Source organism: Condylura cristata, unplaced genomic scaffold (assembly GCF_000260355.1).
Source record: "Condylura cristata isolate star-nosed mole 26May11 unplaced genomic scaffold, ConCri1.0 scaffold00008, whole genome shotgun sequence".
NCBI lineage: Eukaryota > Metazoa > Chordata > Mammalia > Eulipotyphla > Talpidae > Condylura > Condylura cristata.
Genome location: NW_004567109.1, coordinates 34115235 through 34130693, shown reverse-complemented (window position 1 = coordinate 34130693; position 15459 = coordinate 34115235). Strand labels below are relative to the sequence as shown.

The 15459-nt window shown below is 40.5% G+C and overlaps 1 protein-coding gene across 8 annotated transcripts in view; it reads right to left on the bottom strand.

The window, feature by feature from the left end:
- The window catches only part of FGGY (FGGY carbohydrate kinase domain containing), a 364051-nt gene that overhangs the window by 22896 nt on the left and 325696 nt on the right, over nt 1–15459 (bottom strand). For 2 of the 8 annotated variants that reach the window (XM_012722675.1, XM_012722680.1), the window contains one exon: nt 378–440. The exons of the other annotated variants lie outside the window; for them this stretch is intronic. In XM_012722675.1, the coding sequence (XP_012578129.1) occupies nt 432–440 (9 nt within the window). In that variant the 3' untranslated portion in view covers nt 378–431. Of the gene's footprint in view, nt 1–377; nt 441–15459 lie in introns of those variants that run through there. 8 annotated transcript variants of the gene reach the window in all.

Sequence of the window (15459 nt, the reverse complement as noted above, 5' to 3'; positions counted from 1 at the left end):
AGAAAAGGGGAAGAGAGTGTCATCTAATTTCCACTGAGCATCTGATACACAGGTGTGACCCATGTGTATTCCCAGGGGCTTTGAACCTGGTTAATGCTCACTGATGATGGGGTGCATCAAATCTTTCAAGCACAATGTTCCCTGTGTCAATTATTTTTTTTTAAAGATTTATTTATTTATTCATACAGAACTGGGGTACAGGCCAGAGATGCAGAGGGTGGGAGAGCCACCAGAGACAGAGTGGGGAGCAGAACAGGCAGATCGACAAAGTACACTGTTGAGGGGAGCAGTGGGGATGTCAGGAGAGGTCTGCCGTGCCTGTGGTCACCTCCAGGGCAGGCAGGGATTGAACTCATGCTGAAGTGGCTTAAGCTTCTTAGTGCTGTGCTTTAACCTGTTGCGTCACCAGGGAGGGCCGCCTGTGTCAACTATTAAATGGCCTGAGGAGAGGACAAAAGATTAGCACTCAGAGCTGCAAAGCTGGGAGAGCACAGGGGGCACTGGCAATAGCTAGATTAGAGCTCCCTGGTGGTGCAATGGGTTAGGACGCGGTGCTGCAAGCTGGCCGCAGCCACTCAATGTAAGATCAATCCCCAGCCCTGGAGCTGACCCACATGGTACAGCAGACCTCTCCTGACCTGCCCGTTACTCCCCTCAGCAGTGTCTCTGGTGAATCCTCTCACTGCCCTGGCACCTCTGACCTGTACCCTAGTTCTGTATGCATAAATAAATATTTATTTAAAAAAAAGAATTCCAGTGGTGTGACCTTGGAGCTAAGTCTCTCTTGGTCAGTTGATAAGGTTTCTTCGTTTATAAAAACTGATGAATACCTGATGGGTAGTTGTGGGCACTATGTGAGACAAAGGATGCAAAGCTCCTGGCACATGTTAGGGTTCAGCCAAGCCAGTTCCTGCCACTCTCCTGTCCTTCTCTGATTCAATCGTTTCTCCCAATTCCCAGAAGTATTGCTTCCTTCTGATGCTGTATTCCAGGCACAGAAGATAGCAGTGGTTTTCCGACAGCTTCCTAATCATCATTACTCAAGGGATTTTTCTTGTTTTGTTTTGGTCACTTTTGGTTCTTGGTTTAGACCTTGATGACCTGAAGTGACCATTCATTGCAGACTGAGGTATTCTGGATAGTGGCTTTTCCCCCATCTTTGAATAAACACCACCAAAAGCTTTCTTTACCCTTAATTCCTACTCTCGTTTACCATCTGGTGTCTGGTTTGGCTGCATCTGTGTTTGCTTAATGACTTTAGGCGAAAGCTGAGTTTACATATGGGAAGAAGAAGAAGGCCTTGCTGATTTCTTCCATATGTTCATTTATTCATATATTATGATTATCATAATCTCACCACCACAGACCCTTCCAGAGACAAACCTTGTATGTTTCTTGGAGACCTGCTTCTTTGTGTGTTCAGCTGTGAATTTCTGGGAGATTTGACAATGTCCACTACCTTTAGCATAGTTTAGGGAGGATGTTAGATGGATACACATTTAATATTCTTATAGGTTCTTTGAATAGAAGAATACTCCTTTATTTTGAACAGAGGAAGCCCATTTGAATTGGGTGATTCTATGAAAAGAGTCTGGAGATCTGGGTTCTGTGTCCTTCTTTCCATCAGTAAATGATGTGAATCCAGATAAGTTCTATATTCACTCTGGTCCTCAGTATGCTCATCACACACCAGAAAGCTTCTGTTGGGTTTGGTCTGACACCTGAGAACCTCAATTGTCTGGGATCTGCCTCCTGCTTCCTTCCTTCCTGTTTCTGGGTTCCTGGCTTACATGAGTGTGTAGTCTTCTAGCGCAGGCTCTCCCACTCGTTCCTGAGCACAGGTGTGCGTAGGGTCCCAGCCAAGAAAGGCTTCCCTTCTTCTGCACGATCATGAATGAAAGATGAGCTGTGTCTTGTTTCATAAAAAATCATCCTGATTTCTTTTTCTATTATTATTCTTAGGACTCACTTTCGTGTGATTGGCCTCTTACCAATCTGTAGCTCTGAGAATGTTTCTTAAATTTCCTGTCTTATACTTCTCTGTAAAGTGAGAGCAGTAGCAGCCTTGTGGGGATGGTGAGTAGGTAAGTACTGGTTGATTCCATGGAGTTCTATATGACACAAGTGATCTCAGATGTGATAGGCACAGTGCTGAAATGTGATGTCACTGAGATACCTCAGAGGAGGAAAATGGGGATACTCAGAAAAGGTACACTGATGTGAACTCAGAACTAGAACTTGGGATTCCTGACTCACTGGTTACAGGTCTTTCTCATGTGCCAAAGGGTTGGGAAAAAATGGAGGGCTGGGTGGGATTTACTAGGAACAGATATTGATTGAGGGAGTGAGGTGTCTGTAAGTCTTACTCCAGAGGACTGGCAACTGGGAGGGAGATTCTCAAGGGGGCTAGGAATGTATATGGATGGGATGGGGCAGGAGGTGAGTGCAGCTCTTATGAACACCCTCAAATCACTCTGAGAGATTCTCTCCCTCCTCTCTTGTTTTTCTCCCATCTCTTTCCTATCTACCTTCTCTTCAGCCAATCTCAAAAGAACACAAATTCTTTGAATAAATGCTTTCTGGATATGACCAAACAGACAGGCTGAGTTGCATGGTTTGGATAAGAAAACTTTGCTAGTTGATTTGCAGACATCAAATTAATCTCTCCAAGTAATCGAGAAATAATGTGTCAGGTTAGATACGAGAACAGAGCAAGAAATCATCTTGTTTCCAGCCTCCACCTGGGCCCTCTGCCTGTAAGCATGAGGAAGAGCAGTGTGGCAAGAATGGCTGTTTCTCTGGAGGCTTTTCTCTGTCAGAACAGTCAGAATCTGAAAGGTGAGGATTCTTTCCAACCTCAGGTGCTATTTGATGGCATGAGGAGGCCAGGAAGCACTCTGGCACTCCAGAGCCACCACAGTCTCATGTGCTATGTGGTATGTTTGCATTTATGTATAAGGCATGGTATGGCATATAAGATATGGATGCTGTGTCCTGTATGCTGTGGTTTAGCTGGCATTCAAAGGATCTGCAGACATTAATTAACAAGCTGGAGGATAGGGAAGCATGTGTTCATGCTTAGGAGGAGAGGACTATGAGAACTCTACAGAAAAAGAGAGAAATAGAGACATTTGAGGAGTAAGGCCAGGGTGACTGATGCAGAAAGGGCAAGGGCGAGTGTGGGTGAGAGAGCTGAGAGCCTGGCTGGGCTGACACCATAGACCCTGCACCTTCTTTCGTGCTGGGTGACCAACATGTCCCTAGCTGGCTGCTTTGCTGCACTAGCATGGCTGGGCAGGTGCAGCAGTCAAGGGGAAATGAGAATGGGCTGGAGAGACACACAGATATGAGAGGTGCTTAGGAGGTTTGAGTGGCACGGGGGTGATAGGGCAAAAGGGTTAACAAGAAAATGCTTAGGTTTCTGAGTGTGGGCTTCTGCCCCCAAAAGGAAAAGGCAGAGTGAGGCTTGGCACTAGTTTTTAGATGTAAAAGGGTTTATTCAGGGTCATAGTGTAATGGAGGGGCAGAGCCTCAGCCTGGCCACCTCCTGTTGAGAGATCAACAGCAACAGTAAAAGAACATCAAGACACATAATATCGCAAAACTTCCTCACAGCCCTGACCCAAGCTTACATCAGTCAGTCATGTGGTCTTAAGCTCCATTTTCAGTAGGAAGTGAATTTGTCCTTATAAGTGCTACAAGAGCTGGCACTTACACCTGAGATGTGAAGGCACTTTTTTTTTTTTTTCCTGTTTAAAAAAGAAAGCAGTGGAAGCTCTGGACAACCTGAGACTTGAAATGCAACCTCTGGACACATGACTGTCTGCAGCTCAGACCTTTCCATGAAGGCATCACCTGGTCTTAGGGCAGTAAGGAGAACATGGTAGGACAGGAAACATGTGTCGAGTCAGAAGACCTGAGGCCATGGGAAAATGCTAGGGTACTTATGCATAGATTTCTTTGAGAAAGAAACTATGGCTGCTGAGACCAACATAAACCATCTGGGGTACATAGTGGAAGGGGGCTCTTCAAGGAGTAAGCATGTGTAGGATTTTTAAAGGGAATCCAGGGGGAGTTTAGTGGCTTTTCAAGGCTGGAACGGAGGTGGAGAAGCTCATTTAAATCAGTAACTAGAAGGAAATGTTCTTTACCTCCCACTTTCTCATTCATCCCCATCCCTCTTACTCTATTCAGGGATCAGGTCTTATTTCTACCCTGTGGAAGTTCTGGAAATGGGAATAAGAGTCACCCCCACTCATTGGCACTCACTAGTAACAATAGCTGATACTAACTTGGTACCCTATGTTTTTGACACCATGAGAATAGAATGCTTTATCTCATCAAAGATGGGAATTATCATTATCATCCTAGTAGCCTGCAAAGAAGGTATCATTATAATTATCCTTGTTTTGCAAAGGAGGAAAAAAAAGTGAAGAGTTTAAGTAAAGTTGCCCAAGATCAACCAACTATAAAAGGGTAGATCCAGGATTCAAACCCACACAGTACAATCCACTTGCTTAATTCAGAGGTACATCAAAGGGCGGTGGGGGAGGGGGACGTGTTATCTAGGGATTGGGCAACAAGAGGAGGTGAAGGTTAAAATAATATCAGTAAGATTTGCTAAAAGATCCACCTGCTTTTTACTATAAAAGTTTTGGTAAGTTTGGGAGGAAAAATCCCCCTTCAGCACTAAACTCTCCTACCCGGTTGCACCTAAGCTGTTAGACTAGCCACCCTAGAAGGTTGTGATTACCTGTCCCATTTTACAGATCTTGAATCCCATCTCCTTTAAACCCTCCTAAGTATATTAGTTCCATGCACCATCTCTTCTTCATTGGTCCATCAGAGTCATAAGGGTAGGGGTTCTGTTTTCAGTTCATGCTGAAGTGCATGACCTAGCATGTTGAAGTGCAGGACTTAGTATGTTGATGACGTATTCACCCAATTAAAAAATGGTGAATGGATGACTGGGTGAAGGAATGGTCCTTCCCTAAGAGAAAGCCCAGCTCTTCAGAGAGAGGAAAATGAAACAGTGCAGTTGGAGGAAGCTGTGGTAGAAAGTAAAGCCTTTCTTCCCTCCAGGGAACACAGGGAGTTCTCTGCCAGGTGTGAAAAGCATGAGTCTTATGGATATCTGAAACCCCACATTCCTCCTATGCAATCAACATTCCCAGAAAGAGAAGACTCCCATCTTGGAACTGATATTTGAGATTTGATGGGTATTGGGTCTGTCTTGGGCCAGAAAATACTTGTACTTGGATTATCCTTAGGACATTAAGGTCTCCACACCAAATATCTCAGCATGTTCTTTGGCTCATCTATTTTTTTTTGGTATGTTTCTATATTGCTAGATGCACATAACTGAAAATGTCTCTATAAGATGAGATGTGACTTTTATTTTGACATAGAGGAAGTGGGCTAAGAAGTTCATTAAAGCAAAGATATATTTTGTTCAAGCACTATGGAGTCAGCAGCCCCAAGGTAGGCTACTTCAAGCCCCTTCATTAAATAAGACAATAATCCTTTGACAACAGTTATCCTACTGTCTCATGCCTTCATTTTAAATACTTTTTTTTTTTTAGTACTTCTCCCCTTAAAAATAAAAAAATGTGGGCCCTCCCTAGTGGTGCAACGGGGTAAAGCACAGTACTATGAAGACATCCACAGCCACTGCAGCATGAGTTCAATCCTTGGCCAGGAAGCTAACCCACATGGGTGTGGCAGACCTCTCGGCCTACCTGCAGCTCCCCTCAGCATTGTATTTCAGACACTCTGCCTGTTCTGCTCCTATTGTATCTGGTGAATCCTATCACCTACCACATATCTGGCCTGTACCCTAGTTCTTGTATGCATAAATAAATAAATCTTTAAAAAATGAAACAATGTTCCAGGCAAACTTCCTGGAACAAACTTCTTTCACCCAAGAGAGGAGTCCCAGGTCTCATTCGAGAGGCGGGCTATGGAGAGGTCAGGCCTCATGCTGGAAGCTATGATCTAAGACCTTCTCTCTTCGGGTTCTTCTGCCTATCCTATATGACCTTTGAAGTTAAGTCATGGCACAATTTGGGCATGAGGAGACTTTATTTGACCTCATTGCTGCCAATTTCCACCACACTCTGTGGCCTGCACAGTAGGCAGCTCACCAGGTCTGGGCACACTGGGGCCATAGTTGGTTAGGTACAGAAAGAAACCAACAGAATGGTTTAGAATTAAATATGGGGTTTGGTGGAGAACTGGCAGCAAAGAGATCAGTAAAGTCTCTCCGTGCCCGAATTCTGTCATGACTTTATTTCAGAATTCTGTCATGACTTTATTTCAAAGGTTATACAGGATTGGGAGAAGAGCCTAAAGAAAGAAGGTACCCATTGAACAGATAACATCAAAAAGCTCATCTATCTCCATGACCCACTCCTTAGAGTTTTCATCCTACAAGACAATTTCATCAAGACAAAGTCTCATGAAAAAGAATATTGGCACATTCCTTGTGTTTAGCAGCAAGAGCTAAGTAGAATAGTAATCATAGTAGAAGGGGAGTCCAAAACAGACTCTTCAGGGGACAGGGCATAGGAACCTGTAAATATGCACAATGAAAATGGAAGTAATAATACACTGTGAATAAGTGGGTAGGAAGTAATTGACAAGCTAGAGAAAAGAAAACATTATACAGTCCTTGGTATCTTAAGGAGTGGAAGAGAACTACATTGGAGTAGGGTGAACTTTGGGATTATTTTTCTTTCCCCAATAAGCTTCCTTTCCTTTTCCTTCCTTCCCTCCATACCTCCCTCTCTCCTTTTTCATTCTTCCTCCCTCCTTTTCATTTTTCCTTCCTTCCTACCTCCCTCCTAACATCTACTAAGTGTCAATCAGTATTTTAGGCTCTGGCAGTCACTGATAAACAAAGTCAACATGGTCCCTTCTCTTGGGAAACTTAGAGCCTCCTAGGGGAGACAATGAACAAACATTCACAAATGCGCTACCTTGGGCATGGCAAAGCTGAAGTACAAGGCTATAAGGTACTCCATGAGGAACCTGAGCCTAGAAGGGAACATGGAGGAATACTGCCCTTAGGAAGTGACCTTCAAGGTGATGATTTAGGTCAAGAAACACTTGTGTGTGGGGGTGGGGGGTGGGGGGAGGGAGAGACAACATTATCGCCAGGGATAAAAGAGATAAGGATGATGACACTGATGACAACAATGGATAAAAGTCATTGAGCGCTTACCAGGTGACAGATTCTCACCATCTCTTAACTGTTCATTTCATCTTTACATCAACTCTGTATGGCAATGACTATTATTGTGCCCATTTTTCAGATAAAGAAAATGAGACACGACTCGGTGAAGTAACTTGCCTAAGGTCAGGTAGTTAGAAGGTAGAGAAACAGATGAGACTCAGGTGACCTGACAGGACCTATGATATGGCAGAAGCAGTGGGGCTGGGTTGGGGAGGCAGGAGGCCTGCAGGCACACAGGGGTGATATGGTGGGTTCTGGGATGGGTCCGTATTCAATATTGCAGAGGTTGGGTGGGTGAGGCTGGCACTTTCCCTAGTCCTCTCTGGTTCTAGTGGAAGGTGAGGTGTGAACAGCAGGGAGAGTACTGTAGTGGCCTAGGTGAGACGAACAGTGTATGAAATAACTGTCACAGAGTCTGCTTCATAAAAGGGGGAGATGCCATGTTCTTTGTTGCACTTAAATAGGGGACACTACTGAGTGGCCAGGTGAAGCTGTATCACAGGGAAGGCAGGTGGGCTCTGGGGAAGAAAGAAGAGCGCTCCTATTCCTGTGGCCTGACTTGTACCCTGGATCTACTGGGAGGGGCACATGGAAGGAGACATAGAGGAGAGGCATGTAGAGACATGCGGGAGAGAGACAGGTGGGAAAGCTACCAATGGCAGCTGCTATCTTGATGTGGTATCTCCTTTTGTCCCAGATTTCTGGGGCCTCCTTTCCTATGGTTTCCTGCCAGCAGGTGCCTTATACTTGTGGTAAGCTCTCAGGCCTCAGAGATCCTGCTTCCTGCTGACCCTGTTTGACTGAGGGAATGGGTAATTCTGGGTATTCTATTTGGATTATTTTCTCCTCTGTCTCTCCGTGCACTCTAGTTCTATTAGAGGTCTTTCACACTGGGAGCCTGTCTTTATATGGAAGATGGCTGGAGCCCAATTTAGAGTGTGCAAATTTGGGGATCCCAGGGAGAATTTGATCACACACTAACACAACTAATTAAATAACCAAATAACTGACCTGCTGAACTTCCTAGTGTTTTTACCTCATCCAATCCCTGTGTCTCCCTTGCTCTCTCTGACTATCCAATCCCCAGAAATCCACCCACCTCAGCAGAAAGAGAGGACACAGTGAGCCAACCCTCCACTCCTGTTCAGTTTGCTGGGCACAGACAGGCTTTAGCATTCCTTCATCTTCGCCAAGGCTCCTTCCTGTCTCCAGACTCAGAATCATCCTCTTCCCTCCTGCATGCTGAGAGGGAGCAGCTGCTGGTATCTAGAACAACTCCCAGCTGTTCTCCCAACTTTTCTCAAGTGTTTCTTAGTGTCAATGCCTCTAATTAGTTAAAATAGGAAGGGGGGTTGGTAAACAGAGGAGCAAAAGAGAGGACTAATTTTAGCTGTAGCCAAAAGGACTTTCCCCTAAATATACTGTGATCTCAAAATACTTAGCTAAGTGCATATGGACACCGCAGCGAGAAGATTTAAAGGGCTCCTGAAGGAACATTCAAAGGCCAAATGGGACAGCCCTGCTTTCCTTTATGACGGATGGAAGAGGGAGGGAACAAATAGGTGGTGTGAAGAGTACTGTGTGCCAGGCACTATGTGGGTATTTGTGGGCATTACCACAGGGATTCATTTTCTCCTCACAGCCCGGAGATGAGGCAGGGGCCTGCTCTACAGATGAGGAAACTGAGGCCCAGTGAGGTTGAATTATTTTGTCCAAGATAACAAAGTTAACTGGTGAAAGGGGACTGAAATCTGGGTCTGTGGGACCTCACAGTGACTTGAAGAGAAAGATGGGGTCAGGAACCAAGGACAATGGAACACGAGGCTGATAGCTACAGCAGGGTGGGGCATCAGAGAAAAATCCCAGGGGAGGCTGGCTTTCAGGCCTCAGCAGCACTTAGGAACCAGCACAATTCACACAGGGCCTTCACATTTTCCAATCCTGAATCCCCTCCTGGCCCCCACAAGATGTGCTGGAGGAATGAACAGGCTGTCACCAACAATTTATAGGTAGATAAATCATTGGGGGGGTATAAAAAAAAAAAAAAAAGCCCAAAACACAAAAAACCTCACTGCTTTCTGCCGTCAAAGAAGATGCACTGTTTGGCAAAGGAATCTGAACTGGCTAATCCCACTGCCCTCATAAGGGTATGGTGGGATCTGGGCTCCTTCAGAAAACGGGCCACCTGGTAGGACTCATCACGTCAGTTTCCTTCATCTGAGTTCAAGCTTAAAAGGCCCCTTCACTGGGAAGCTCCCTAGTGAGGTTTTCCATGCACATCTGGAGGCCTTCCACAATAGGCCTTTGAAGAGTCCTGAAGTATTCCCGGAAAGTCCGCCTCACTGGGCTGAGGTTTAAAGAGCAGAAGCCCACATTTATTTTTCTTTCCCGCCTTCTTTGACAACCCCCTCCCTCCCCCTCCCCCACAGTGGTTTGTGGGCTTTTGCAAAGCTGCCCTGATTTTCAGTTCACTGCTTCTAGGACTGAAGTCTTAAAGAGAAACAACAATGATGCAAATTCAAAGGGAGCAAGGCTATCACAAAGGTCTGTTTATGTGTCTGCTGCCTCCTCCAGACCATGAGTGGTGCTTTAGTCATCTTTGTAGCAGAAAGAAAGAAAGTGGACGTTGGACTCAAATGGACTTCTGCTCCATCACTCAGCATTGGTGACATTTTGTCGAGTCATTTAAACTTTCTGCGAAATGAGTTAACAGAGCATGCCTTGTGTGGAGGACTAAATGTTACTTGAGGTCAGATGAGTAATTCACTTTGTACATAGTCTGATAAGGGCTCTGCCAGGTTTATGCTGTTCCCTCTGCCTGTTCACCTCCCTTCAGAGAGGCTAGTAGCTGCTTGTTATTTATAACAAATCACTGATGGTTTCTTTCTCTGGCAAAGTTCTACCTTCACCTTGCTTAGGCTACTTTAGGTAAGATGCTTCAATACCTTCTATCTATTAATTAATAGTTTATTACTGTTTCCATTTTAGGTGTATGTTCCTCATATCCCCTACCAAAAATATATCAATTATAAACATATGGGGTCTTTATTTTTCACTGTTATACCTTTCTACCAGGCACAGTGTCAACTATATCAATGTCCTCAGTGAATAGCAACTGATTATTTACTTATCACCTACTCTGAGTAAGTTATTATTCTGGTTATTGAAGGAACAGCAGGACATATGACCCTCCTTTCATACTATATACTAATACAGGGATGTCAAAAAATGTATTAAAGAAATATCAGGATAAATTCCAGTTATAGCTCCAACATTGGGAATGCTTAGACTCATTACTTCCATCCTTACACGAGAAAAGCTAACAAGGAAATCGCTGATTTTTCTTGGATCAATTGGAGAATTGAAGCAATAGGCTAAATCACCACCCAGAAACCTGGAAAAGGAGGAGAAAGCACACAGTGATAACTGTCTTACCTGCAGCATAAGTTGCTGGAACTATAAACTAGTAAGGGTATGCATGCAATAATTTATTATTCTTAATTAAGTTATAAGATAGCTATTTAAAGTAACAGCTAATTTAAATATATGGGTGAGGAAAGTTAATGACAACAATATCAAAAATCATGGAAAAGAGGAACTGGAGTACTGTTATATCTATACTATCTGTAAACAGTACAATGTTAAGTCAGACTTAGGTTAAACAGGTATGTATCATATTCAAGGGTAAGAATTAAACTATGTTTTTAAAAGTATGGTAAGTTAAAGAAAGAAGGTAAAATGGAATCATATGTAAAATGTCCAATGAAAACCAGAGAAGATAGAAGTTAAAAGAAAAGAGAAACAGATAAGTACCACAAATAGAAAGTAGTTACAAGCAAGGTAGCCATTAGTCAAATTATATTAGCTATTATTTTAAATGCCAATGGTTTAAATATACCAATTTAAAGAGAGTCATATTGTGGATAAAAACACACAATTTAACAACATTATCTACAACAAACTCACTTTTAAATACATAGGTGAAAAGGAAAGGAAAGATGCTAAGACTAAACAAAAGAAAGCTGTAGTAGTTGTATTAACTTTAGCAAAAATGACATCAGGAACAAGAGGAACAATATGTTAAGAAAAATGATAGATTACAAAATGATAAACTGTTCAAAAGATACAACAATCTTTGTAGGTGTATGCATCTGACAAAGAACATCAAAATACATGAGACAAAAACCAATAGAATTACAAGGAGGAACAGACAAATCTAGCCTACTTGGAGATTTTAACAGTCCTCTTTCAATAAATGATAACACAAAGAGGCAAAAGATCAGTATGGTGATAGCTGACTTAAACAGCACTTTCATTTAACTCAATCCAGTTGAAATTTTATGAACACTTCACCAACAAAAGCAAAATGCAAATTCTTCTTAAGCTCACAAGGGGCATTTAGCAAGACTGGCTTCATTTTAGACCATAAAAGATATTTCAACAAAGTAAAACAATAGCATTCAAAGCATGTCCTCAGACCACAGTGGAATTAAACTGGAAATTAATAACACAAATTCCTTAATATTTGGAGCTTAATCCACATGCTCAATAATGCATGAATCAAAAAAAAAAGTATCAAGATAAAGAATATTTTGAATTTTATATTTTAAAAATACAATGTATCAAAATTTGCATCAAAAGCAGTGCTTAGCGGGAAATTTATAGCAGAGTGCAAATATAAGAAAAATGAATTACATAAAATTATTAAGTTTCCACCTTAGGAAACTAGAAAATGAGGAACAATGTATGCCTAAAGCAATCAAAGAAAAATATGAGCAGAAATTAACAGGTTTGAAAATAAGTAAACAATAGAGAAAATCAATGGCTCAAAATCCTGTTCTTTGAGATCAATAGAATCAATGAAACTGCAGCCAGTCTGGCAAAAATAAAAGTGAGAAGACACAAACTATTAATTTCAGAAATTACAGACAGGTAATCACTATCAATCACATGGACATTAATAAGAAAAGGAAAGAATTCTATGAACAACTCTATACATATGTAGGATCAGATTTGTTGATAGGATGTCCATGGATGCAAGAGTTGTTTATAGATTCTTTCATGAATATTTCCTTGAACAAGAGATTATTTCCATAAAAGATGCAAGATACCTAACTTCACACAGGAAACAGAGATCATCTGACTAGAGCTAGCTCTATTTTAAAAACTGAATCAGTAATAACTTTAAAAACAAAACATGAGGTCCAGATTGTTTATAGTTAGTGAATTCCACCAAATTCAAGGGAAAAATTATACCCCATTCTCCAGAAAAACAAGCCAAGGAAAGACATCCTAAGTCATTTGGAGGCCAGCATTATTCTTATATCAAAACCAGATAGAGACATTAAAAGACAGGAACACAAAATAAGCCAATATTTCTCATAAATAAAGATGCAAAATCTTCACTGTATTAGTAAATTAAATCCAACAATGTATACAGAGAATTACACACCACAATCAAGTGGGATTTATTCTACATATGCAAGGCTGGCTTAACATTCAAAAATCTCAGCAACAGTTTAAAAATATATTTTATTAATAGATTAAAAAAATCACTTGATACAGTCTAACACCAATTCATGAATAAAAGTTCTCAGCAAACTAGGGATACAGATTAATATCCTCAATGTGTAGAGAACATTTAGAAAAAAACTACAGCTAACATTAAACATAAAGAAAAAAACATGTTTCCCCTTAATTGAGAATAAGGCAAAGATGATCTTGCTCACCATTGTTGTTAGGATTGTATTGTAAGTCCTAATGTGCAATAAGAAAAGGATATAAGCAGTACAGAGATTAGAAAGGAATAAATAAAATGATCTTTTTTCTAGGAGAAATAGGAGTCTATGCAGAAAATCTCAAAGAACGAAAAACTAAACAAACAGAACACACTTTCTAGAACAAATAAGGGAGAAGAATAAATTTTCTTATTTGTATCACAGGATTCTAAATTATAGAAATATCAATTGTTTTCCAATATTTAACAACAATAGAAAATTTTGATTTAAAAGTAAACAATTTATAATAGCATCCCACAACCCCTCCAACATAATTTGGAAAAATTTAACAAAAATGTATAAGATTTATGTATGGAACATCACAAAGCTCTGATGAAAGAAATCAAGGAAGAGCTAAGCAAATGGAGAGATAGTTTGAGTTTACAGATTGAAGGTTCATTAGTAATTGAGCAATAGTTTCACACCCCATTCCAACCAAACTTTCAGAAGCTATTTTGCAAAGATCAACAAAGTGATTCTAAAATTTATATGGAAGGACAAACAATCTAGATTATTCAAATTCAGTGTAATATTAAAGAAAAAAATAAAGTCAGAGGTCAGACACTACTCAAATTCATGACTTAGTACAAAACTAAAATAATCACGACAATGTGATAGCAGTGAAAGAACAATGAAACTTCAAGACACCAGAAAAGAGCAAGCTTAGGAGTAGACCCATGCAAAAAGAACCAACTAATCTTTGACAAAGAAGCAAAGGCTATTCAAAGGATAAAGGATAGTCTTTTCAATAAATGATACTGGAACAATTTGACAACCAAATGCTAAAATATGAATCTAGACACTGACATTATACCACATATAAAAATTAACTCAAATTTACACAGATGTAAAGGTAAAATGCAAACCGTACATCTTTCCAATGATAAATTATGAAAGAATTGAAATTACTTTGGATTTGGTGATATAATTATAAATACAGCATCAAAAGAACAATCAAGAAAGAAAAATTGATACAATGGATCATAGAAATTTGACTACTGCCCTGTGACAGATGTTTGCAAGAGAATAAGGAGACAAGGCATTTACTTGGAGGAGATCATTTTTTATAAAGCACCTATCTGACAAAGATTTCAAAACAATGCTTAAAATTCAACAATAACAGGCAATTCCAAAAATAGGCAAAACATATGAACAAACACTCCAGCAAAGAAGATATACAAATGGCAAAGAAACATGAAAAGATAGTCAACATTATTTGATAACTAGGAAATAAACATTAAAATATGATATACCACTACATACCTATTAGAAGAGCCAAAACATAAAAAAACTGACTATCCCAATCACTGACAAGGATGTGGAGGATATACAACTGCTAATTAAAATGCAAAATACTACAGCCATTTTGGAAGAAAGTTTGGCAGTTTATAACAAAACAACTCTACTACAAGCAACCCAAGCAGTTCTACTATACAACCCAGCAATTGTGCTCCTGGGTATGGTACAGGTCATCTGATTTGAAAAGTCACATCCATCCAAAATCCTGCATGTGAATGCTTATTCATAGGCATGAAAAACTGGAGGCAAACAAAACATCTTACAGTAGGTGTATGGCTAAAGAAGCTGGCACATTATACAAAGGAACACTATTTGTCAATAAAAAAAAAGAAATATCAAGCCACAAAATGAATATCAGATGCATACTATTAAGTGAAAGAAGTGAGTCTGAAAAGGTAATATGGGAATTTTGCAACATGGAATACTGGAATATTACAAGATTCCAATTATGTGACATCCCGGAAAAGATAAAAGATAAAGATATTAGTATAATAAAAAGATTTGTGGCTACCAAGGGCTCAGAAAGAGGGGAGGGAGGATTAGTAGGTGAAGTGCAGGGAGTTTTTTCCTTTTAAGGTGGTGAAACCATTTTGCATGATACTGTAATTGTGTGCAAATGACATGCATTTGTCAAAATTATAAAGTGTTGCAGTGCACAGGGCAAATCAAAGAAATAAGTGAGGAGGAGGGGGAATCCCATGATGGAATGCAACGTGTGACAATATGTCTTACAAGCACTGAAGATCATGGGTGTTAAAGGTGCTGATCTAAGAAACTGGAAATGAATAGAGTTTATAAAATGAAAGGGAAAAGAAACTACATAGCACTATACTCTAATTGGTAAAGCTATGTCACACAGGGATATAAGTTAACAGTTCTGTTATGTTCATATAGTACACAGGAACCGAGCAATAGAGAAAATCTATAATGAACTGTGAAGTAGTTTATTACTATTGGAAGTTCAGAAATAAGTAAGGGGAGGAGACTAGAATGACCCATGTGGTAATAGAGCACAGTAGGAGACACAGTATGAACTCATGTTTACCATGATAAAGACAAATCATTGCTACAGATATTTGTAGATACAGGTATATACACAAATTAGTATACACTGCTGACTTCCATAGCTGAGGATCAACAGCAGCTCAT